This window comes from Hippocampus zosterae, chromosome 7 (assembly GCF_025434085.1).
Source record: "Hippocampus zosterae strain Florida chromosome 7, ASM2543408v3, whole genome shotgun sequence".
NCBI classification, from domain to species: domain Eukaryota; kingdom Metazoa; phylum Chordata; class Actinopteri; order Syngnathiformes; family Syngnathidae; genus Hippocampus; species Hippocampus zosterae.
This window is the reverse complement of record NC_067457.1, coordinates 20675827-20701828: the sequence shown is the minus strand read 5'-3', so window position 1 is coordinate 20701828 and position 26002 is coordinate 20675827. Positions and strand designations below refer to the sequence as shown.

General features: G+C 46.6%; 1 protein-coding gene and 1 long non-coding RNA gene across 3 annotated transcripts in view; one reads left to right on the top strand and one right to left on the bottom strand.

The window, feature by feature from the left end:
- The window catches only part of LOC127604401 (uncharacterized), a 43860-nt gene that overhangs the window by 2799 nt on the left and 15059 nt on the right, over positions 1-26002 (top strand). The window contains exons 2-5 of the long non-coding RNA XR_007963306.1: positions 2089-2138; positions 5209-5283; positions 5569-5663; positions 25840-26002. This is a non-coding gene — a long non-coding RNA (uncharacterized LOC127604401). The remainder of the gene's footprint in view (positions 1-2088; positions 2139-5208; positions 5284-5568; positions 5664-25839) is intronic.
- Positions 479-25976, bottom strand: nedd9 (neural precursor cell expressed, developmentally down-regulated 9). 2 transcript variants are annotated; one of them, XM_052071405.1, is made up of 7 exons: positions 25821-25976; positions 14806-15222; positions 6017-6115; positions 4414-4569; positions 2613-3785; positions 2032-2121; positions 479-1335 (listed from the first exon to the last, which is right to left on the bottom strand). In XM_052071405.1, the coding sequence occupies exons 1-7, from the start codon at positions 25830-25832 to the stop codon at positions 787-789; spliced, it is 2496 nt and encodes an 831-aa protein (XP_051927365.1). In that variant the 5' UTR covers positions 25833-25976; the 3' UTR covers positions 479-786. The 2 variants fall into 2 exon arrangements, with proteins under 2 accessions (XP_051927365.1, XP_051927364.1); XM_052071404.1 differs by lacking the exon at positions 25821-25976 and adding an exon at positions 19817-19927.

The following is a 26002-nucleotide window of genomic DNA, read 5'->3' as shown; positions in this document are numbered from 1 at the left end:
CTATTAGAAAGTTTCCACATTGGCTGCATATTTCTTCAAATGGTCGGCCGTGGTTCAGTTGGTAGTACGGCTCGTCCGGTGTGCGAAGGGTTGCGAGTTGAAATCCCGGCCAAAAGTGTTGGCTGTCGAAGTGCCCTTGGGGCAAGATGTTGAACCCCGAGTTGGCTTCAGGTCAGCAACGTAAATGAGAAATTGTTCTTGGTTGCCTTACAAGGTTGAAAAACAAAATCTCTTCCAAAAGAGGCCAAGACTGCTACCTACTGGCCATAGTTGATGTTAACTTCTCTCTGCCCATTCCCGTTAAAACAAAACCACAAAAAAAAAACAGTTGATGGCATTTGATATCGATGACACTCCTCGTTAGGATTCTTGTCGAGGGCATATTACGTCAGCGTTAAAAAGTTCAAATATATATTTGATATGAAGTACTCTACGAAGCTCATTTTGAGGTGTGTAAAGAACTGAAGAAAACACGGGGTCAAGGTTATGAACAAGTCTTTATCTGCGGAGAACCACCCCATTTCCCACGTAAACACACACACACGCGCGCACCTATAAACATTAACATAGTTTCGGATCTACTGTCACACATCCAGCAGTACGACACGCCAACGACACTCAATGGGTGAAACGAACATAAGGTGCTTCATAATATATGACTGGAATGTTATGAAAAAAAAAAGTCCACATAAAACAATCTGTGTGTTTTATGTCCCCGCCCCCCCCAAAAAATAGAGCAAATATTTACACAACACAACGTTTTTACACCAGGCGGAGGAAAGAGCGTCACCATTTGGCCATTTGAAGCAACTGTTCTTTGAACTGTTGTGCGTGATGTGAGAGATCAGTGACTCTGTCCACCATCTCCTGGATGGCGGGCGTGTTGGGGTAGTTGAGCGCCGCCGTCTTGGTGGCGGCCACCACCGTTTTTAACAAGTCACACAGCACGTTACTAGAGTTCATCACCCTGTTGGCCACCTCGGGGGCGGCGGCCTGCCGGGACAGCGTGTCTCCGATGAACACCAGTTTGTGGGCACTGAGGATGACAAACTTGCTGTGCGCCACGAAGATGCGCGGCGGCTGCCCGGCGCTCACGCAGCTGAAAAAAGCGTCCACGGCGCTAAGCAGCGTGACAAAGTGCTGCTCGCACTGCTCCGAGTAGAAACCCAGCAGCTGGCGATCTCTCGCGCATGTGCGCGTGGAGGCGGACTGGGACGTCGTCGTCTCCGTTTGGGGGGTGGCGGTCCTGCCCGAGTGTTGGTGAGGCATCCACTGTGACACGTCGTTCTCCACGGGTTTGATCACCTCCTGCTCCAGCTTCTTGAATTGGTTGATCTGGACAAAAATAAATCAATAAATAAATCACAAGACTGATATTAATTGTCGGTCTTCTGCACCCGGGAGGTCAACGGCGGCAAGGCAGCTTTATTTATATCGCATATTACGTACACAAGATAATTCAATGTGCTTGACAGTGTTGCAAACATTTAAAGGCAAAATGCAACATTTAATGGCGAAAGAATAAAAGACAAAAATAGAAATTTTAAACATTTGCATGCAAAATACAAAAATTACTAAAAAAAATTATGAAAGGGGTTAACGTATCCCCTTAAATTATAATTTAAAAATAATATATTAAAATATTATAATATATATTATAACTATTATATTATAAAAATATTATAATAAAAAAATCCCCCCTCTTGCCCTGTGCAAAAAAACCTACATAAATCTTTTTTTTACAATATTTAAAAAAATGGAAGCAATATAATTACTTTCAAAACGCTAAAAGTTTCAATTTACATTTTCAAAAAAAAAAAAGAAAAACAAAAAAAAAAATCTGCAGGCTTTTCTGCAGTCATGACAAATTCTATGCCTCTGTTAAAGTATGTTGCTGCTCCGTGTTTCACATTCTCATCAATTTTCACATTAATATCATCAAGCCCGTGTACTTTGGTTTGGCTTTTAAAGTCGCGTTCATCCAAATTATCCACAGCATCCAATGTTTTGGCTTGGCTTGCTCAAGCTCACCTGCTCCTGGCCCAACTGAGCTTGATTCTGCTTGATGATGTTTTCTTTCTCCAACAGCTCCTTTTGTTGACGCTCAAAGTCTTCTTTGCCCTGCAAGTGGAGGACAGGTATGTGAGAAAAGCCTCAAATATGAAATATTTTTGTCATTCGAGCGTACGATATGTACAAAATACCAGCCAGAAATTAGCCGACTTTTTTTTTCTCAACACATTAACACACGACACCAGAAGACCAAGATAATGACATTTCGCCCCCCCAGACCCACAAAAAAAAAAAACATCAGCCAATTTTTGCAGATTTTGCAGACCATCAAATACATCAAATACACTCATGTAGCGTCTGTGTACATGTGTGTGCATTTAAGAGTCGGGGGGGGGCCTGGTGGGGTGGTTTGAGAAATCTGTGGTCGACAACTGCTTCCGTGTGTGTATGCCTGTTGTGTTTACATTGCTTACGGCATTCAATAAATGGCTACGAAGCCCATCGGGCTCTCCTTTCCCACATGCGGGGGCATTCAAGTCCCCAAAAGGTCAGGCTTCTCCCCACTGTCACAGTTGTGCCGGTGTAGCCGTGCAATCTACCTGCAGGTGTACGTAGTCGTAGTCTTCCATCCAGCTTTTAACACACTTCTCGTTGTGGTTCATGTTGTCCTTGTCCTGGCTGGAGGGCACCGGGAAGGGCTTGGTCTGGCCCCCGTAGGTGTCGCTGTCCGATGAGGGCGACGTGAGCGGGTGGCTCATGTTGTCGTCGGGCGTGCTCCCGCTCGAGAAGGAGCCCTCCATGTGCGTCCGTCTGAACAGCAGCTCGGCGCTGTTCCCTATCGTGGAGGCCAGCTGCTTGGCGTCGTCCGGCACGGTTCTGGAGACCATGATGAAGCGGTCCAGCTCGTCGCTCTTGTTGTGATGCTTGCCAGCGGCGGAGGAGACTAACGCGTTTAGCGCCCAGCTGCTATTCTCCAAGACCTGGTAGATCTGCAGGAGGATCTGCTGAGAGTCCTCCAAGCGTCCCAGCTGCCTCCTCAGCTTGCTGTGAAGGGCCGAGTCGGAAAGGGCCGCGGCGTTGGCCGCAGCCCCTTTCCCGAATACGATAAAGTCCCCCAGACCTGCTCGGACCCTGTCCAGCACCGTGCGGACCTCGTTGGCGTGGCGTTCCATGAAAGGAAAGGTCCTCCAGTGCGGGGATGCCGCCATCGAATGCAAAGCCCCCACCGAGACCTCCACGGCCTGCTGCAGACGGTACAACCTCTGGACCGCCGCGTCCACGTCCAGAGCCAGTCGGCCCTCGGAACCGGTTCCCGTGGAGGACGACGACGTGGACATGCTGCTTCGCGTGCTGCCCGTGCTGGAGAAGGACAGGCGGTTGACGCCGTCGGACACGTCGGCGACGGCCCGCGATTCCTGCGCGGGGACGTCGTACACTCCCTTGTCCCGGTCGGCGGGCGAGCTTCTGTGCTGGGAGAGCTGCATGCCCCTCGGGATGTCGTAGACGTCGCTGGGTGAGACCGCCCCGACGGACAGGAGGGCCGTGGGAGGTACGTCGTAGATGCCCTCGTTGCTGTTCTGTTGCTGCTGATGGCCGGTGGGCTCCGCGCCGGCGGGGAAGTCGTAAACGGACTGAGGGTTCTGTGTGGTTTTGGCGAGGGTGGGCGGGGGGACGTCATAGATGCCCTCTTGCATCTGTTTGAGAGGCTGCGGGAAATCGTAGGTGCCCTCCTGCTGGGCGGGGTTGGCTCTGCAGGGTGGTACCGAGTAGACCTGAAGGTCAAGGACAGGCGCGATGTTTACATTTGGGCATGAACAATCGCTCTCGTGATTGCGATTAAAAATTGCAACATCGTTGAATTTATAGCAAAGCGTTCGTGCGCTAGTTCACGGAGCGCCATATGTAACCTCGACTTGAAACCACACAAATTGCGCTTTGGATTTCGCAGCGTTGTTCGACTTTTCACAGAAAATGGGGGGGAAAGAAAAATAATCCCCACCATCATAGAAATGCACTTCTCAACTTTAATTAGCTACGACACCCGCCGCATTTCTGCTTCGAAGAAGCAAACGGCTGGACGCCTGCCTGAAAAAAAAAAAAAACGTAGAAGCTGTGGAAAGTCGAGGGTTTTGTTTTGGATTTTCCCATGGAGGCTTGAGACAGAATAAACCACACTCACGGAGCTTTGGTTCAACGCTTCTGGCAAGCAAAGCTTATTTTCAGCGCGACCGCAAGAATGTCATAAATGTGACGTGTAGCGTGTTATTAATTTATCCGTGCCAAATGTGACAAACGGCAGGAACCGTATTAACAACTTGAAAATCGTCGCTTCCACGGCTGTTCCTTGCTTCCGCAAAGCAAATCGCGTAAGGTCGTCCCTCTGTCGGAGTGTTTTATTACCGCTTGAAAAGAAGGAGGGACGTCGTAAACGTCTTGTCCTTGTGTCCTGAGGTCGGCTTGAGACGGGGGTACGTCGTAGATATCCTGGTTGCGCGCAGCTCCGTGCTGTCCAGGGAACGGTGAGCCTAACATTTGACCGGGTGGAACGTCATAAACCTGAAAAAGGAACACAAACAACAAACGTTACATTCTCTGGCTTTTTCCATATTTTCCGCACTACAAGGTGCACCTAAAAGCATTCAGTTTTCTCAAAAGCCGCCTCATAATCCGATGCGCCTTATACATATAAGGATCAATATTCTGATTTCTTGGGCGTAGTATTTGAAATGTACTGACAAGTGCTTTGTTACAGCTGCAGCGTTTGTTAAAGCTCGATATAATTATTGTATTATATTCCTTAAGAGTAGCTCCATCTAGTGGATGCATCATGCAACTACAGCCACAATAGTGGCTTCTATTCTATGCGCCTTATAATGCGGTGCGCCCGATATATGAAAACAGTTTTGAAATAGGCCAATCATTGAAGGTGTACCTTAGACTCCGAGGCGCCTTATATTGCGGAAAATACGGTAGTTTAATCTTCGGTAAGGCTGGTTAAATCCGTTCATCTTGATTAAATTCATCACAGCTACGTACTCTGTGATTCCTGCAAGGGGGATCACTTTTGATGTCAATCGGTGCATTGAATTTCAGGACTGTCATGTTTGTTCTTCTTGGCTTCATTTAGGTTTAGTTTTGTTTCATGTTTGGTCAAAGGTTTTCCACTGATCATGTTTTGCGCTCATTTGATTTTAGTCTCCACATGTTCTCGACAGTCCTGTTCCTCGTGCCAACCGATCATCTCCTTCCAGCTGCTCCAGTCTTTTCCAGGTGTGCCTCGTTGTTCGGTGCTTTGCTTTCTTGTTTCTATATTAAATTGAAAATTCCCTTTTTACATTTTTTTAAAACTTAAATTGAGGGTTTTAATACTACCCCATGCCTCATTTGCATTTTTTTGTGAGTAAATACTTTTAGAGTCTATCCTGCACTCCAGCTTTGTCCCTCTCCTCCACAACTCCGCAATGCCAACTTTCAAATTTGACGCATAATTCATATCGGTCCAATTTCAGCATTATTGCCCAAAAGTCTCATTTTAACATTTTCAAATTTTTACAGAAAGTCTTCAGTTTGTGACAACCTCGACCAACGACATTTCCGGAATGGCATGGAATGAACTACTTTTGGTGTACACGCCAAACACAGGAATCAAGGTCAGCAGTTCTTTACTTTTTCTGTTTGTTGCGTTAGCATTGATTGGTGAAAACCAAAGCGCCCTGTGTGTGTGTGGGTGTGCCTTTTATTGACACCCCCTCCCCCCAAAAACAAACAAACAAACATTTTCTTCAACTTAGGAAGGTGAGCCACAACTTTGCCTATTTTCTGGAGTGTTGCAGACCAATCCGGTAAATTAAGATATCCTTTATTTGTCCCACACTGGGGAAATTTCAGCCTCCAGCAGCAAGAATGTGGATCATCATTAGCCTTTAAGCAACCAAAATAACCTTCACCTTGATTAATTTTAGAGAAGATTTAACTCTGTGTGCGAAAATAAAGGGACACTTACCCCTTGTGATCGACTGGGTGGGACATCGTAGAGGTCCTGCTGGTTGTGCTGGCCTGGGCTGTAGGTGTACGACTGTCCCACTCTGGTGGGGGTCACCACCTGTCCAATCACAGCAGGGAGAAGAACAAACAATGAGAGCGGCTGTCTAAAAATGACACCTGGTTTACGGCGTGCCCCAAGACAAATGCTGCCCATTTGCAAACACGCCCTCCCGCCACTCAAGAGTCAAAACGTCCGGTTTGTCGAAAACATGGGAGTTGTATGCAAAGGAACCCGAGACTGAAAACTGAAGTCCTAAAAGGTTCTGACGGCGTCACGGGAATTGGTGCGAGTCAGTCGCCGTGAGGACATCGATTAGGTGTCGTGCTAACCGGGAGGTTTTGGACGCCGACCGTGTGCTAGCTGTCAGCCCTCGTTAGCATCTCTCTCTCTGTCAGTTGTCGGTTCTGTGCTGAACATGGTTGTTTGAAAAGGTTAAAAAAAAAACTCAAATCAACATGAGTAAGTCATTAAAGTCATTTTTCAGCTACGGCATTATGCGTCAAGTTAGCGTAACGGCAGCCATTTTCTATCCGGTTCATATTGTTCAAGGTCACGAGTAGATGACTCTGGTTGCAGGTAAAAACACAGAGACGGGTTTAAGTGAACTCCGGCGAGTGTAGAGAATATGAAAGCTGCAAAAACCCGATCCTGCGAAACCATCTTTAAAAAAAATATTTTTTTTAATGTTTTGCAGTGATTTCGGTTGTGGTTTTATGACGGTTCACGCCACATACTTTCAAATATCTGTTACAACGGATGGAGCAACCCAAATAAGAATTTAACGCTTTGCTGCAAACAGGCTTTGAGCATAATAACATGATTACTGCTTGGAAAGCAAACCATCTTGCCGGCTTCTTTTGGACCAGTGACATTTTTTTTCTTTCCTTTAAATCCGACATCTATTGCCCTTTCCCGTCAGTGCTGATCAGTCCTTCCACACCTCCTAATCCCACTCTTTCCACCCCCCGCCCCCTCCTCCTCCTCCACCCGGCACACTGCTTTCTCGTATCCCCTAAAAGCAGAGTTGCAGACCTCCTCTCTGCGTCAGACAGACAAAGGAATTTTGGGAATGTCCTTCTCTGGGCCCAGAATTGCTTTTTCCACCCCCACTTGCTACCGTCGCCTCGGCGGAACGAGCAAGGTTCATGACTGGGTTTTCGAAAATGGGAATCGGTACGAATGCGAGCAGTGGGGAAAGGTCTCCACGTTGAGGGTTATGAGACTTGACTCATAGAATTCACGCTTCTTGAGTCATCATCGAGCCGGCTTACGAGCTAAATAGGATCAGCGATAAGGAAGAAAAGTTCAGCCAGCATGGAACGGGCTTAATGGGAAAGGAGACGCGGGTTGTGGAGGGGGGGTGGACTGGTATGTTAAAGAGATTTATGAAAACAAAAAAAAAGAAGCGGGGGTGAGGGAACAGTGAGGAATGGAAACTCAAGAGTATGTTGCTGAGAATGGAAAGGTATGCCATTCAACGTTGGGAGTCCAGAGAGACGTTCATATGGTTCCAATCAGTCCGAGTTGAACAAGCTTGAGGTGATTTAAGGTGTTCATTGCTAGCATACCTGCCCACGCAGGCGGCGGCGAGCGGCTCACTAGTGAAATGTACACCGAGGCCGAAATAAACCAGCCGAGGAATAAATAGACGGGCTGCTTCTCGCTCTTGTCAGGCACCGCCGGCCATAGACTCCCCAAATCTCCCGCCGTATAGAACCGCACGGCGGCAGGCTAACAACGTAGCATCTGCGACCGTGTTTGCTCAATGTTCTTTCAAAGGAAGTTGTTACCGATGAGTTGCTTTACTGTTGTATATGTTCGTTGCTCCATGTTACAGCACTTTGTTTTTCAGCGATGGCTGTTTGAAAGTGCTCGATAAATACAGTTGAGTTGAGAAGTTAATGGACCGCTAGCATGGCGCGGGGAAGCCGAGGCTGCCGCTTGAACTTATTTAAAAGTCAAGCATTATTTACTTATGTTTCTATCTTTCTAAAAAGTCTAACAGCAGATTTTGCTGTCTTCCTTTTTCCTCTCTGTCGTAATTACTTTTGGTAGCACCTTCATGTAGCTAATTCGTTGGGCCCGAGTGAACCGCATTCTCGACCTCGAGCTTGCCGAAGCGTACGTAGCATAACTGCCATGATATCAATCACAGCGATGACAATATGGACGGATGGGTTTATTTTGTCATCTCCTCTAGAATGGTAAATACTTTACCGTTCCTGACTGCACTGTTAAGACAGTAAAACTAAACTGCTCGGCGGAATGGAAGCTAAAGTAAAAGCCTCGAGACAGAGAGCCTGTTAAAGGTCGCGTCCAGCCCCGCGGGTTGAATCTGTGCGTTGGCGATAAGAGGATATCTGGACTCAGCTGCCACATGCAGATGGCAGCAAGGTGTCCGCGTAAGGCCCTCTGTGACCTTTTTCCGCAGGTACGCGTCATCGCCTCAGAGTGCGGGCGCACTCCTCCCTCTTGTTTACCCAGCGTGCTGTTGCTCAGAGGGCGGGTTGGCCAGTCATAATTGGTGCTTTGTAAATATTTACCAGCTCCAATGAGGTTGGTGCTTTTTAAGGCGCTGATGGCACCCTTTTTTTTTGTCAGTGCAAAAAACACAGGCGAGGCGATGACATCATGGCTGGCCTCCCAGAGCAACCGAACAAACATTTGCTCCCACTAAGGTGTAAGGCTGCAAGGATTCCTTCATGGGGGAGGCAGCGCAAACTGTGACTCAAGCGGGATCAGGTTTAGACCGGCGCCCAGAGGAGCTAAACCGACGCGCCGCTAATGCTCCGCTTGCGTGGCGCAGAGCGAGTCACGGCTCTCCTGCTGTTGGCTTAGCACGTTGGCACGCTCGGGATTTTGGCAGGTCGGACATTTGGAGAGTCATTCGAGCGGTGTCGTCCTAACCTCAACAACTGCTTCGTGAGCATGCTGTAAACCTTTTTGGATTTTACGGACTGCATCTCAAACGGCGTGGTGATCGAGAAATATGTGAAAGCAACGACAAAAATAACAACCGTGAAGGGAGAGAAGTTACATTTAAGACATAAAAAAGAAAACGGTTCAGTTGGCAGCTTATTTGTGTACAGCATAACAGTGAAATGCCGATGCACCATGTTTGCTTTGAACTCCAGTCATCAATCCGGGTCTGTTGAAAACCCGACTGGGTTCATACCACGAGCATTTCTGTCACGTATGTCGTCCCTGAGCCATTTACTGATTGATCGTGGCATAATTTTAAAATCTATTCGACAGCTGATTGGGAGACGGTCTAAATCCTTCAGGACGTGAGTAACGTGTTCGGATCTGAGGGTGTCCAGTCAGAAGACCATTACAGTCATCAAGTCTACTGTAGATAAAAGCACGGAACGAACCTGAGAGTCAAACATAAAAAATGTTTCTTGTTATGGTTGTATAACCGCAGTGCATAATCCTGCGAGTCGTTTGCAACATTTAGTCAAATGATTGCGAAAAAAAAATGCAGGTTTTGCATTGGATCACACTATAGTGCGCAGCTCTCTCTGCTTACACAATGATTCTGGCTATAAATCAATAGAATGAAAGATCTCTTGTGATAAAAGAAGCTCCGTGTGTTTCTGGCTCAAATGAACAGGAAGACATCAAATCACACTCGGTCATTGGGTTTGGAGACGGCCTTCCTTCTCCGTAATGGCTTAGTGACATAAATCCACAAGCCTAATGAGAGAGCTCACCAAAAGATGGCGGCAACGACACTTCCGGTCCTATTGGGCAACTCCTCCTTAATCCCGATCTCTCGTCTTCCTTATCTGGAGGTTTGACAAAGCTTCAAAGACGCGCCACGCAATGACATCACCTCTGTTAACAGTACAACTTTTATGGGAGCAGGGAGTGTCTCCACTTTGAATGAATCACTGCACAAACCCCCACCCCCACCCCCCCTTCTCCGCCACGACCGCTCGGCGTCGCCTCCGAAATGTGAAAAGCCAAAATAATGAAGTATTTAATCCGGCGCTGCATCGCTGATAGCTAGCCCCAAAATGCCCAAACGAACTAGGCGACTAATGAGGAGGATCATCTTTCATCCACTTGGATCAAAAGTGACATTTCAATCCCGAGGAATATTGAAATAAATGACACGCGCCGTTTTGTTTCTCAGGAAAACGTCACCGCGCATCGTCGTTCCCGGGAGAAAAAGGGGATATTGTGGAGCACGTTGGAATAATCCTTCAGCGCGTACAACCACGAAAAGCTGTTTAACTCATTCAGTACCAGCCAATTCTGGACCAAGTCTGAAAAGACGTTTAAAAACGTCTTTGGGAGTGAATGAGTTAAAGGCTATAATTGTGCCGTTAAAAAAAAAAAAAAAAAACCTGCACGTCAACTTTATGACTCATTTACGAGGAGCGCTGCTCTAAAGCTTCACGGAGCAAAGTCCTCTTGGCATGCAAACCGTTGCCGCAGATTTATTTATTTACTTATTTTTTTGTTGCTACAACTGATTTATGAGCTTTCGCCCTCGGTCGCTTCTCGCGGGCCAGCGATCCATCACGGCGGCAACAATGGTTCGAAGCGTTCGAAGAAACCGGCCGTGCCCCATCCAGGAAGCGGCAAAAACAAACGAGCCGTTCGGGGGACAACCCCGCGCGGTCACTTTTCCAAGCGCCGCTCCATCGAGGTGAGCGACACGCCCTCGTCGGCCGTCAACAATTCTCGATAAGCTTCCTCGAGATTTGGGTGGGAGTCCGTTGGTCCCGTATATTTTTACGGCGCTCGGGAAGACATCGGATCTGCGGGTGCGGGGGTGGGGGGGGATTCAGGAAATGCCCATACATGGAGCCGAGCTCATGGGGGCAGGAAGTGAGGAATGAATAGGCCGTCTGGTAGGCGTAGATAAGACGCTTGGCCGAGGTCTTTGAACTCTGAACCCAACCCATCTTTGAAACACCCGTGACCTCAGAGCCTGACTCAGAGCGGGAGGGGGGTAGCACAAGGGACTCGGAGGCAGCGTGGAGTGAAACAAGACGCACCTTTCACGACGCAAGCAGAGAAAGGGGAAACTTGAGAAGTAAGCACAATGGCTTCTCCTCTTTGCCCCCCCCCCCCCCCCCCCCGAGTCTCAAGGCTCACGTGGCTCCCCGCTGCGAGGCCTTGATGAGGGTCAGTCAAGGACAAGGCTCAACATCAAACCAGGAGGGAGACGGCCGCGCCAAAACCCCAGCGCGCATTTCTCCACCAAAAGCCTCGCGCCACATGAAGAGAAAATAGGCGGTTGCCAATCTGGATCTGCGTCGTGCAAAACCAGAGGACAAATTTGGGAGGAAATAATAAAGCGTGGCGGGTCAGTTCAGAGAGCAAAAATTGGACTAGAGCGACGGCGACTCAAAATTTGAAGTCGGCTTATTTTAGTAGTAGATGAAAAGGGGATCATCTGTAGTACTCAATTAGGTGGCGCTTCACGTGCTCATTTGGTCCGTCTCATGTGGGTGCATGTGCAGCGAGTAGTCGCGACAACAACAATCTCGTAAAAAACATGGACGGGGATCTGTCGGGATTTTTGTTTTGCATACAAATCACAGCGATCCAATCTTCAACTCGAGCTTTGGAATTTACAAACCAGCATGTTGTGAAAGGGGGCGGGGGGACGTGGGGATGGAGTTGGCGCACTTTGAATCGAATTCAGCTGTCCTGGCTGCACTCCTGTTGCTCGGTTCGGTTACTATAACGATCCAATCCGCTTTTTTTTTTTTTGCTTAAAAAAAAAGTTGCTCCCCTTTTTGCAGTGGAAGCTTAGAACTCGATATCTTCCTCGGTCAAAATGCTTGAGCAAGAGCTATTTTGAGATTCATTTTAAGACTTATTGACACGCATGCAAAGAAAGATGTGTGTGTGTGTGTGTGTTCACGCTCCCAAAAAAAAAAAACAAAACAGAAGAAGAAATGAAGGTGATTTGGAGGTGAAAGTCTCCCCAACATGAAGAATGTTATCATTTCTCATCTTCCATTACACGAAAGAGAACCACAGGACCCATTCATGCATTTGGAAAATAACTCTGACTGCATCAACAGCAGACCTAGCAAAAAAAAAAAAAAAAAAAAAAGGAATTCTTGAACCATGACGGCCATCAGCATGCACCGTTTCCAAACGCGTTTCCAAAACGGGCCTGTTGCTGCTCGCGCGCAAATCGTGACGACGTCATTGCAAAACAACAGAGCCTTGTCTGGGTTCCCAACAATGCACAAATGAGAACCCCGAGGAGAAAATTCATTTGCATGTGCCGCACTTATCGCCACCTAAAATCAAATTCCATTACGCTGAAATTGCGCTCCCTGACGAGCACGCATCCAAAGAAAAAAAAAAATACTCATAAATATTCATATAATCTCTCTCGTAACATGATGAAGGCGCAAAAAAAAAAAAACGCTGTCCTTGGAAGCACGTTCAATTTTCCATGCGACCATCAAATCCTTTTAGACGGCGGGCGTCTTAAACCTCGCAATGAAAAATGGAGATAAGATTTTATTTTAATTTTTTTTTGCATGTCTGTGTGCGCTTTGTTTGAAACAAAAAGCTTGTTCAACGTATGATTCGTACGTCTCCTGAAGTGCTGGAGCGAGCTCGATAAATAAGAGAAGGCGGCTCACTTGAAATGCTCATTGGCAAACGCGTGCGATTAATGGTTGACCAAATTTGCCGAACAACGGTGCGTCGTGTATTCTCTATGTATTTGTTTGATAGGACAACCAAATTTTTTTAACCCGCCCAAATACTTTTTGCCAACAACGCTTTTGGCCTGTCGCGCTTCTCGTTTCACGCGTTTCCAGTTGCTTTTGTCGCCTTGACGTGAACAAACTCTTCCCAGGCGTGCTGCTGCTGCTCATGATGGAAAGTCGGGCATCAACGACACTATTTTTTGCAACTATATTGTAATAGTTAGCATTTTCCATTACAGTGATTTATTTCCCACTTTTTTTATGTATGCGCTATATTTTAGAGCAACCCAAGAAAAATTATATGCTGTGCAAGTAAAAAAAAAAAAAAAATACGATCCAGCAATAAAACAACCATAGCGATGACTAACTATCGCGGCGCTAGCGTCAGTGACCAAGCTGAGTGCTATGTGTTTGCTAGTGAGCCGTAACCCAACAATTAAAAAAAAGAAAAAATCTATTTTAAAGACAGCTGGGCTCCACCCCCTCCCCCTAAAAAAAGAAAAATGCCTTTGTGCAGTTTTTCTTTTCCCATCACTGAACTGATTCCCTCGGCCTCTGCGGCTTTAACTGGCTCTGCTACACACAATGCGCCCTTGCACGGCTCCAGCCAAACGGGAGTCCTTGCACAAAAACACCACCCTTGCTCTGCGGTAAAAACCAGGCCCGGCACACCCTGTCCACATTTGTCACGGCAGACCCGCAATCTCTCCCGACATGTCGGCTCTTCCACTTGTTCAATGATGGGAGTCGAGCACAATGGTGCACATGTCATGTCCTATTGCGTCTATATGCCCACCCTTGCGAATGAAGGCCACACCCACCATTTGAGTTTTTTTTTGTTGTAAATCTGCACCGATCCCACAGAAAAGCCCCCCGGGATCAATCAAAGCGGGTTTGGCACAGTTTTGCGGCATTCTTAACGTGTGATTCTTTACTTGGCTTCTCTTGCTACTCCTCTAGAATTTTTTTTTTCTCCCCCCAGTGCAATGTTAATTTTCAAACCATATTTTCCATTCGGCGCTACACTGTTTTGCTCGATTATGTTTTGGAACGATAAAGCTGGATCCAACTTTGGTTTCCAGATGGGATAGTAATGGTTGTAAACAGTGTAACATCATAGCAGCACAACATAATGACCGTAGCAAACTGTACTGTTGGGCTCAAAAGGACAGTCCAGAAGCAATTAAAAAAAAATAATAATAATTTTGAGGTCTCTAGTGTGAATGTTTGATAAGTACAGCAAAACATGGGCTCAACTTATAGCTGAAATAGTTTGTTGCATCATATTTGGGGCAATGGTAGTAAAATGATAAACCACGGTTGGGGAAGTGGCGAACCTCATGCGCAACCAAACTCTGAGCGGCCTTTTTATTCACTAACTAACTAATTAAATGTGTTTTATTTATTTATTTTTTTTATGGCCATCAATTAAACTCATTCACTCCCAAAGACATTTTTAAACGTCTTTTCAGACTTGTTCTAGAATTGGCTGGTACTGAATGCATGTTTTTTTTTTGCTCTTCGCAGGGCAGCCCAGTCCCAAAATATAGTGGTGTTCCACTGTAAGGGTTTGCTGTAATATCACCATTCACCACTTGATGGCACACACGGCGTGGTTGCACTTGCCCTATACTGCAACCTGAGTCGGACTAACTTTTGGCAGATTTTGAATAATACGCAGGACAAACATAGGACCTGAAAAGTATAAAAATTTAAAATTGTGTTGGCGGGTGGGGGAATACTCAGAATGCGTGCTTGGACTTCATGTTGGTTTGCTGTTCAGGAGTTTTGTGTCGCCCTTGAATGGTCATTTTTTTATACGTGAGAGGCAGTATGTGGTTATTTGTTTATTTTTGATTGTTCAAACCCTTTGATATTGAATGCTGTATCTTTTATCCAAGTGTTAAGAAATGACATTTTTGTCATTTTGGGAAGAGTGCCGTCTTATGTGCCTTCCCTCAGTAGTGCTCTCCCCCATCATTTAAGTTGCCCCATCCCTAGCCAGTGCCCGAACAACCAGTCACTCAAGCAACTTCAAATCTCATCGTATCTCACCTTGCTCGGTGTGTTATCAACAGCGAGTGTACTCCTCGGTGGCACTTGATAGACATCTTGTCCAGAGGGCACCTGGTAGATGCTCTGCTGCTGTGGACTCTGCAGGGAAGGAGGAACCTGGTACAGCCCCTGAGCCCCCGAACCGGCCTTCTGCTGGAAGCTTGAGCTCGGGTGCGGCGACTGGGCCGCAGCAGCAGCGGCGGCGGCCGCCGCCGACTGGGCCTCAAACTTTGGCCCAATGAGCAGCTTGAGGCGGTTGCCGGGGGCGATGCCTTGGCGGCCGTGCAGGGAGCAGAGCCACCAGCCCTCCAGGCCGCCGGTGTTCTGTTCAATCACGGTCAGGATGTCCCCTTTCCGGAAGGCCAGCTCCTCCGGGGACTCGGGCATGTTGTCGTACAGCGCTTTGGCCATTAGGTTCTACGGAAACAACAACAACAACAAAAAAAGACATTTTTGGTTTTGGTTCTGAATACAAAGACCATTTTTTTCATGCTTGTTTAGCGAGAGCCTCGCGTTGCTCTGTGTTAACATTTACGCTATCGTGCCAGTGAACTCGAAGCGCAACTCTCCGCCAGATGTCTTTCAAACACATCTGAAGTTGACGGGATTTTCTCAGCTTGCGCCCGGCTTCAGGGCACGTTTTCCGTATTCCGGCCAGCGGGAGGGCTTGAGGTATAATGAGTCTAACAGGCAGATTTTGGCGATAGCAGATGCCCCCCCGGAGCGCACCGTTGCAGTGTTTTACGGAGGCATTTGCTGCTAATTGCCACATTAAATGCACCGTTATCCTTTTTGGGGGTGGTTATGCCTGGAAAGAATCAACTTGGCACGAATGGGGCTTTATACTGACACCTGAACAAATACTGTATTAGGTGGCACGCTCTGCACACAAACAAGTTATCCGTATTGGATACCTTTTTCATTTTTACAGCTTCCAGTGTTCCGGGAAGCCGTATTTATTGATTTATTTGAAACAAAACTGGACAGTTTGTGACCATTTGAAGAGGCGTTTGTCAAGCGTGTCAAAAATTGTTTGATGCTGTCAGTTCATCCACAGCAAAGTCCAAGCAGGACCTTTTGGATCTTGCAAAAGGGGCCTCCTAAAACGGTTCAACCAAATGGAATTGTCCAAAATGTCGATGACAAACGAATTGAGGGGGAACTAAGAGGTTCTGCCAATCCTACTTATTGATTCAATAATTGATTAAGAGGCTTGTTTCAAAGCTTTTTGTCTTTGAAAGTGTGGAACTAATGGTTCCCTGGCCCCTCCTTTTTTAATTTTTTTTTTTTTTAAACGGTGACTGCATCAAGGTTGTCTCCCTTTGGGAATATTTTCTCTCCCTCTGGATTTACACGTGCTTGAGAGATGCACACAGAAATAGCCAACCGTGTGCTGTATTATAGCGCCGATTAAAAAATAAAACAATTATTTTAAAAAACTCCTCGAGTAGAATGAAATTGCCTAAACTTGCTGACTGATTGACACCGTTTGCGCGTCTTTGCTTTTATTGGTCGCTGAGTCTCATGCGTCGAATCAGATAAACGATTTCCTTGCTTGTTATCAAGCCTTTCCGTGGTGTGAGAAGCAGGAAGTTGGCTTTGAGGTTCTCTGTGTTCTAATTTGATGTTTCACCCTCCTTGGCCTTCCTCTTGGCCTGAATCAAACGTTTCCCACGTGAAACGCTGGCGTCTCGTGAACGCCGCCATCTCTCGGTGTGCTTCTGGCCCGCTTCAGCCATTGTCTTAAGTGCGCTGTCAGCACCATTAGTCGGCAACACCCGACACACCCCCGTGACACCCCCCCCCCCACCCCACCCGCCGACCCACTAGCTGGACCTGCGGCGTGTTCGATCGCGACCTTTGAGGTCGCTGTCATCCAATAGGAGCAGGAAGTGACGGTCTGATCATTTTATGTCGCCTAGCAGAGTCATCCATGAGGAAAGGCAAAAGCTTTTTTCTGTGCTCCCGACTGCAGCAACTCTTATTTGTGCTCGGGGGGGGGGGGGGCGGGGCGATGCTTCAAGCTGCTTTCGATGGCGTCGTCAGCCTGCTGTGGCTAGCGTGTCACTAGCATGTAGGTGACTGACGCAGACACAAGAACGACGAGCGCCAGACTCCTTTGTCTGCTCCTTTTGTCTCTCGTTAATTACAGTGATTGTTCTGGAAATGCGCAACTCTTGGCTTAAGCTCCCATGCGAGCCACAGCGCGCACTCAGACTCATCCAAAGAAAATGTTAAACAATCTCCAGCCGTAGACAAGACATTCTCCCGGAGAGGTCGCATTGATGATTTAAAAAAAAAAAATCCTTTCTGAAGAGGCGAGCGGCTCTTGCGAGACCATCTCTGCTTCCCATATTCTGTTCTCGCTCTCCTTTTCAGGGTCACTGGAAAGCTTGAGCCTGTCCCACGTGACTCTGGGCTTTGGAAAGCGGCGTACACTTCTGCAATACATTTATGCAAGGCTAATCACATCACAAGCCACAGAGCAGATTAATGCATACATCGACTTGCCTGTTTGTTTACTTCAGCCACAGGGCCCTTTATTTCTTTATTTATTTTAAATAGCCGAAAATGCTACTTAATATAATCCTCATGCTTTTCACAAGATGGCTTGAATAGAAAATGCTTATTCCGGTACTTCTGTTTCAGGTCTGAAAGCGCCATAAGATGTCGTACAATTCGTCTTCTTGATAAGAAATACAACTGACCCCCAAAAATGTATATACAGTATAATATAATATATATATATATATATATATATATATATATATATATATATATATATATATATATAATGTATGTAGTGAAGCTCCGGAATGAAAATTTAAGTTGCGCTCCATTTTCTTTTCGCCAAATGTATAGATTTTACTCCAGGGCTCTCCCTGCAGTTGTGAAGTGGAATATTACAGACTGCATAGAACGCTGAACCGGGTCAGAACGTCAGGGTTGACACTCGCGATAGCTCAATACATCAACCTATATTAAAACAAACGGTTCTCAAAGTGGGGTCAATGTGACACGAATAGTTTGCATGCGCCCTCTGGTGGTGCATGGAAGTATCACTGAATTAAATACTCAAACTGTAGAATGTCACAGTGTCAGTTGTATTGAAAATTATCTTCTAATACTTTTCAAAAATGTTTTTAGTTGCAATTTTTATTCAGCTTTAATGGGTGATATTTCATGAAATATTTCAGTTTGAGCAGTTTTTATTTTCCTATATCTAAGCGGACTGTCGATGTTCACATATAACTTTACAGTAGCTTCCATCCAATATTATTAAATACACATTTTTAAAGGTAATACTTGGAATGAAAAGTTTGAGAGCCACTGTGATAAAATATTCATGGTTGCCACGATTGCAATTTAGGTCAGGATTAACGCTGTAAAATGATCACGCCATGCTGCTATCAACCCATGTTGACAGTAAACCTTGTGATTGAATCCGTCCAACGAGAGAAGAGAAACAAACACGTGTCATAATCCGTCGTGGTAAATCTCCTCACGGACTTCCTTCGAAGGAATAATGACCGCTTTCAAACGGCCCCTTCACCCAGGAAATATTCATCACCCGTGGCTTCGGTTAGATTTAAAGCCCAATATAAAAGCATGAATGCAAATTTGAATGGCCAGCATGGGGAAAATGCAATAAAAGAGCCATCAAGATTTGCATCAATAGGTCATTTGTGAAAAATAAGCGCTGCGCGTGTCCGTTCTGACGTGACGCACTCGGCTCTCATCGCCGTGTTTGTTGCCTCGACTCGTGTGGACGCCGCTGTAATTTGGGCCGATAAAACTTGACTATTAACCAGGCGTTGCGCCGCTGACATAAACACGGATGAGTCACAACACCGTGACGCTGCTTTGCCATTGACTCTGCTGTAAACACACGCGTTTGCCATTTGGATGCGGGCCGGCGGGCGGGGAGGGAAAGGAAAGGGCGGGCGATCTTCTGCGAATCCCACCCATGAGTCTGAACAGGGGAAGTTATCACGTAGAGGTCAACGATAGGGCGTGTCGTGCTACCGCTCCCTCAAGAAAACTATGATGCGTTTGTGGCTGCGATGACCTAAAAATGAATAAATAAAAAAACAAATTGGCGAGGGGGAGCAGGGAGGAGATGTTCTGACACGCTTCTTCGACATCACAACGCTTGGCAAATTGCAGGAAGTTGCGCAGATAAGGCTGGCTGAATCTGTAACCTGATTAAAATTACAACAGGAAACGATAGCCTTGACAAGAAAAGGAAAAATGGTTCATTTAAAAGAAAAGGTCAAATGCAATCTAATGTTGTGTCAGTCAAACTTTTGCGGGGGTAGAGAGCTCGTCATGAAAACCATTAGCATTAGCATGCTAATGCTAGTTTGTTCCCGTGCCTTGGTTCGAAATGCTACAGTAGTACTCCCCAGTCTCTGCTTTGCTGCCGTGATCCTTTTTCTGGGCTTCTTGAAGTCTCCTGTGATGCCACCCAAAAAAAATGCAGGCAGAGCCGCCAAAATTAGTGCCATTAAAAAAAAAAGTTTCACGTGTAACTGTCGCTACACATGGGAGTCATTTTCATTGGCCGGTTAGTGTTCCACAACGTCGGCCTTGGAAGATCCGTGATTTGAATCCCGGTTACAAATGCAACATATGCTTCGAGTTCTGCGATGATAGAAAGTTGCAATATTACAACAAATGAACAGTCTCCCTTGGCCTAGTCTTGAAAGATGGAATCTGAATCTCTCGTCTCTCAGATCAATCGGCGTGCCAAGATCAAGTCGGGCATAAAGCAAAAATGTGTTATTTCCTTTGCCAGGCTCCCCCCCCCCCCCCACCCCCAACAACATCTGGTTAAGGCCTTGCGTGTTTTCATCAGTCGAAAGCATGCAACAGTGCAGAGCGGAACTGTCTGGCTATGCACCTGGATCACTGAACACAACCTAAAGATCCAGCTGTCTGACCCTCTCTGCCGTGCCCCCCCCCCCCCCCCCCGATCCCCTTTCTACGTACACAGACAGCGATGACTCACACAGGTTTTTTCCATTGGTGTCTGGCCTCAACGCAGACTGTGTAAACCTCCTCTCGCTCGCCGCCGCTGACCAATCCAAAAATAAATTCGCCCTTACGTAACCGCGCTTGCCTTTTGAAAATGGGGGTGGCGGGTAGGGGTGGGGGTGGGGGGGGGCAGTACCTTTGCTGCCAGTCGGAGCTCTCTGTGCCGTTGGGGCGCTTTCGGGTAGACGGTTGAAAAGAACTTTTGACTAAAGAAGCTCATAAATGCTCAAAATCCCCATCTGCTGTTGCGCAAAATGTGTCCTCACTGCATGAAAGAGGACAAACAAACTACCCTCCTCCCTAAAAAAAAAAAAAAAAAGTGCTCCACTCCAGCTGTGACAATCCACCACTGTAAGTTTGTCAAACAGGGGGGAGGGGGGGCAGCACACTCATGTGGCCTCGTTCTATGCGGTTATATATAGAAAATAATTATGATAATGACGATAATGAGGACCTGATGACTTGTTCCAGTCGTTCCTCAGAGTGAAAGGGCTGCTGCGGGTGAGAGCCAGTTCAAATAAATGGGCCGTGTGAAGGGTTCTGGGGAGGAAAGACTCATGGGAAGTGGTTCAGTGCCCGGGCTACATGGTAATTTCTTCATTTGGGGCATTTTTCAGGAAGATTTAACCCCCTGATTATAGCCTATTTAGAACCTCTGCCAGTGGCTGTGTAGAAGCATAATTATACAGCAGGCTCAGTTTAACCGCGGACAAAAAAAGATGGGATGGAAAACATAACATGGCTGTCCATTGCAGTCTTTGCGCATGGAATTAAACATCATTTAACCTTCCCATATGACGTAGACGGTGACCTTTTATGTACCAAGTGTATGCGAATAACTACGGTGCTTTGAAACGGACTATAAAAATCAATAGCTCATTCTAGCCTTGTGATCACTGCCATTGACTGACCAACAACACCTCTCCATGATATTTCAGGAAAGATTTTTGGTATATTTAGAGTGACATCCCTAACCAACAGTCCAGCAGCGGTACAGTCCAGATGGCGAAGTGGGACTTAATAAAACGCGAGCCGCAGCGTAGCGACATGCTAGCTCAGGAAATGAAATACCAGGTGATATGAAAATCCAGGGGTGTTTTTTTTTGGGGGGGTGGAAAATGTTGGATGCCGTACCTACGCACACGTTTCAAAACAGCAACGCTACAATCTCTACCACTTTGGGCTGACGTCATTGGATTACAAACGAAAGCCACTTTAGGCCTTAAACTGAAATGATGATGAATACAACTCGAGTGCAACACTTTGAGGTTTTATTCAGTCACAGGAAGTGATTGTGACATGTCTCGGTTAGGAGTGAGAACTCCCCCGACTCTTCTTCACCCGTTTCCATTGGTCCAAGTCATTTTCCGCGCGTCAAGCTAGCCAGCACATGCCACGTAAATTGCTAGCTAGCTTGACGCAACACCCGGCATTATAGGTGCCATCTCCACTCCTTAGCCCACAGCACTTCCCTTCTCTCGCAGAATTTAAAGCGAACCAGGCGACTTACGGCCTGCTGACCTGTATCGTTTCCCGTCTTGTGCCGCTTGATGGCGGTTTTTAAGCAAGAGCTACAATTAAGCGCGTCTATTTCCTTCCGTCTGAGTGAGTGCTGCGTGAGCATGTTGAAGCAATGTCGCTTCGTGTCTTAAGCCAAAACGTTTTTGGACTCTCGGAATATCGACCGGGAAGCAGCGGGGGCGGGGGGGGGCGTGAGGTGAAGTTGTCTCTCACATTGAAGTGCCAAGGATGTCACACTGGGCCTCTGCCAACTTGATGGGTTTTGTTTGGTTCCAAGTACAGAACTCTGCTCCCAGGAAAGGGAGTTGATATTAAAAAAAATGTCGCAAAACAACACAATCTGGATTTGGTAATAATGCAGAGCGTCTAGCAAGAGTATTGGCAAAAGAGAAGAGGCTTATTATTTCCAAGCCTGATGCCAAGGCCAAATGCTACCGTGGGTGCGTCTTGGTAGGCCCTGGAGACACAAACTAATCCCTCCGTGGGGCGGGGGGGCTATGGGCCAAGATCCGAAATTATCTTCATGGTGTCACTGCAGGGCCACATTGGGATGGTTTTTGCATGTAGGAATTGCCAATGAGATGGAAATTCATTGCACTGTCTAGCAGATTTCACGCTAAGCGAAGATCTTGCAAAAACAAAACAAAACCGTGCCTGTCTTCCCCTGCCCCCCTCCGAAAAGAAGTCAGGCAGTCCTTTTGTCCTTTTATAGAAAAGAAGAGCCACATTAGCAAAAAAAAAAAAAAAAAAAAAGGATTTCAATCTTGGTCATTCAAAGTCAAATCAATTCAACATATTGTTGCTCTCAGTCCAAAATAAAAACAAAACAATTATAGGACAAAAATAGAATCGCAGTTGGTGTATTTCAAAGTACAAGCGCTGTCGCCTAAACTAACTTCTGCGCTGGTATTAATAACTTTTCTCAGCTGTCCAGCTTCCGACTTCCCACCATGAAGGTCAACCCCCCCCCCCCACCTCCCGGGTGGAATCGTTCCGACAAGCGGCTCACCATCTCAAGAGATGACCCTGCAAAATAGTTGGCATTCCTCAGGGGTGGGGGTGGGGGGGTTACCTAATAATTATTTCCGCCCAAAAGGTCAAATGTGGAAATAATTCGAATTGCTGATGTTGTGCAATTCTCACAATTCGATCTGGCTCGTAATGTTGAAAGTGCGAAGGCGCAATGACGCCGCAATGGCGCAGCGGGATGAGTGGTGGCGGAGGGGGATGGTGGAAGAAGGGGGCGGGGGGCACCATTCATTCTCATTGGGGGAGCAGCTCTTCGCGTTCACTAAAATGATGCATGGCAAAAAAAAAAAAAAAAAAAAATGATTGGGAAGTAAAAAGGAAATTTCAATCGAGTTTAATAAGTAGGCAAAGTTGTGGACGTATTTTTGAATGAATTGTTTCCTCGCAAAACACTGCCACTGTGGGCCCAATTATGCGCGCCCTCTTGCCAGCCTCATTAACAACGCAAAGGGCCACTTTGAGAAAGAAAGAAAAAAAATCCTCTGCATCTTCTGGACGACATTTCCATGCACAACGTCCTGGAATGTTCTCATTCTCACAGGGAGCTCCTCAACTTCTGTCTTCCCTTCCCCTCCCCCACGTCGCCAAACACGTCTAACTTTGCCCTTTCGTCGCCCCCCACAACTTCCTCTGCTTTTCACTTGCCGCAGCCCCTTTTCAGCATCGGGGATTCTCCTCCCACTCAGAACAATGTCCGCTTCGCCCTCCTCTAGCTCCCTTTACCCTTTGGACCGGTGCCTGGAAGTTGAACCCATTAAAAAAAAAACAAAAAACACAGAGGAAATCGCATTTTGGGCACCTCATCACTGCGGGTGGTGAAGCTATTTTGGCCACAGTGACATCAGCCGTAAAAGTGTCACCGTGGATGCATCGGTGGAATTTTTTCCACCAGAACAGTCTGAACACTCACTGAACACAAGCCACGGACCTCGCCGGTAGATCGGAGGGGTGCGTACCCCCCCCCCCCCGCTTGAAGGGATTTCGACAAGCCTTCTGCTCGCACCTGAGCACCTGTTCGGAAAGCCTCTATGACAGACGACAGGTGACCGAGCAGCGCCGAGTTCGACTCCAGTTGACCCCCCCACCCCACCCCCCTGCTTAATCGTAAATCATGGTAGTCGTTTGAAACAAAGCAGCTGACCTGAAAAAAAATCTGATCAATGCAGCGCACAATTAGTCACCCAAGCAGTGGCACATTCCTTCCCATTCCGTGCCACCCTCATTTGCCCCCCCACCCCCCATGTTACATAATGTTGCTTCGCCCGACCAGTCATGGCTGATTGTGACCAACTCGTGTCTCCATCAAACTCCTCAACTAAGTTCAACAGAATCCCTTGACGCCAAAGCAGTGAATGTTCTGCCCTCCCGTTTTGTTGTCATACGGAGTAGATTTAACGCACGCGGGAGCAGTGGAGGTTTTTGTGAATGTAACGCAACTTGCAAAGCTCATGACGTATTCGTCCTCGTCATCTTGTTGAAACCGAATCGACGTCGAGATGAATTTTGGTTGAGTTGACGTAGCGGTGTGAGAATCTGTCGTCATGCGGCGCTCACTTTGTGGTTTTCCCAATTTTATTGTTTAACTCATTCACTCCCAAAGACGTTTTTAAACGTCTTTTCGGACTTGGTCTAGAATTGGGTGGCACTGAATGAGTTTTAATATTTATGGCCTAGATGGAAGCAAATGATAGACAGAAGAGCAAATAAATAGATGCCCGCTTCAAATCTGTTTGCAGTACAGTAACGAAACGCCCTCGGCTGCTATTTGCGGAAATACGGCATCGTAAGTCAAGAGCGCCGGCTGCCTCGCTATCTCGAAAGGCAGGAGAAAAAAAAAGACAAAACAAAGACGCCTAGACGCCATTCTGCGTTCGTGACGTCGCGCACTGTGTCAGCTTCCTTCCTGCACGCAGCTCAGTCTTGAAATGCTTCTTCTCGATCTGATTCATAAATACCCCCCCCCCCCCTTGCAAAGATCAGAGACTGAAACCACGAGCCCTGCTCGAAAGTGTATATTTAACAGAGCGTGAGTCAGGCCATCTGCACGCCCACTGGTCTCCTTCATCCCCGCCCCCTAAAAAAAAAAAAAAAAGACAGACTTGGCTGCCGCTGAGCAACAGGGGAAGCTTGACAAATAGCAACTTGAGAAAACAAGCCACAAAAACTGCAGCCCCCCCACCCAAACCCCCTGTCCGTCCTTGAAAGCCTCTGAATCACGAAAGATTCCTGCGAAAGTCGGTAGAGCCCGTGAGCTCATCTAATGAAGACCAGCGCTGGAAACGACGGGCGCTCGGTGATCTGGACATTCTGTTCACCCGTGCGGCTGATAATCTCGAGCTAGGTCTTGCGTCACAACGTATTTAAAGGCGCGCTTACGCCGCTAGTGGAAGTAGCACAGCGGAAGGCGTTTTATGTGAAGAATTTGAAGCTTGAAAACAAATCGAGAAGGCATTTTCTTGTTGTTGTTGTGTCAAGTGAGTCTAATTGCGGATGTCCATATGTGGGCCCCGTGCACCATGATCACTTTATGGTACTTAAACTGCAACCTGTGGTTATTTTATAGCAGTATAAAACAATGACTTTAGTGTGGGAATCGAGCGTTAGCGGTGATCGGAGAAGGTGTGCCTCTGAGCTTTGAGCTTCGGCCCAAGTGCGATCTTGCAAAACATTGATATCGGAGGTGTAATAAGAAAGTGACTCTTAGTTGAATACAAATGAATATGAAAGCTAAGGTGAATTATTTTTCTTGGGCGTAGTCCATTTGGCGGATTAAATTAAACACGGCTTTTAATAAATTGAGACAGAGGACGAGATATTGAAGTACTGGTACGAATAACCATCTTCAAAGGCTTATGTTATGTGTATTGGGCTGTAGAGCATACCTGGAATTCCAAAAAGCATTTAATGTGTAACTGAACTGTACGTCTAGATTTATGTTGCCTTCCTGTCCAATTTTAAGATATCCTTTATTTGTCCCACGCTAAAGGATATCTTAAAATTGGACGTTAAGATTTATGTTGCATTCCTGTCTAATTTTACAGGTTATTACATTTTATAATAAGTATAATATAACGTTATGTAGGAAGTAATTATCAAATAAATAGGAAAACGATGATCGGATGTCATTGTCTTCCTCGGGTGCGCAGCGTGGTGAACCAAGTCACATTTTCGCCCTATTTACGCCCCTGCCGTTCAAATGACTGTTGAAATAGGGGCGAAGAAAAAAAAAAAAAGAGTCCATGCGTGCACAAAACAGGCGATCACGAATCAAGCAAGCGTCCACGAAGCAAAAGTGACAGTTCGTTTTTCATCTTAGAACCAACATTCGATCCGTTTTCAGACATAGTTCAAGGCCGGTCTAAAACTTGATTCATCGGAGAACTGCAACCTACTTTATGACACCCGAGCCACCGTGAACAGTCACTTACTTTATATTTCATTTTGCAGCTCCTCTAGAAGATTCCAAAATAGATGAGAAATATCCGCTTGTGTCGCATCAATGAGAAAAAAAGAGGGACTTCTCTTGCGGTTAAGCAGCCATCCGCAGCCGTGAAGACGGAGTCGCTCGCCGGCTGTTGCGCTGCAAGATTCGGACTAAGCCTTTTTCTCG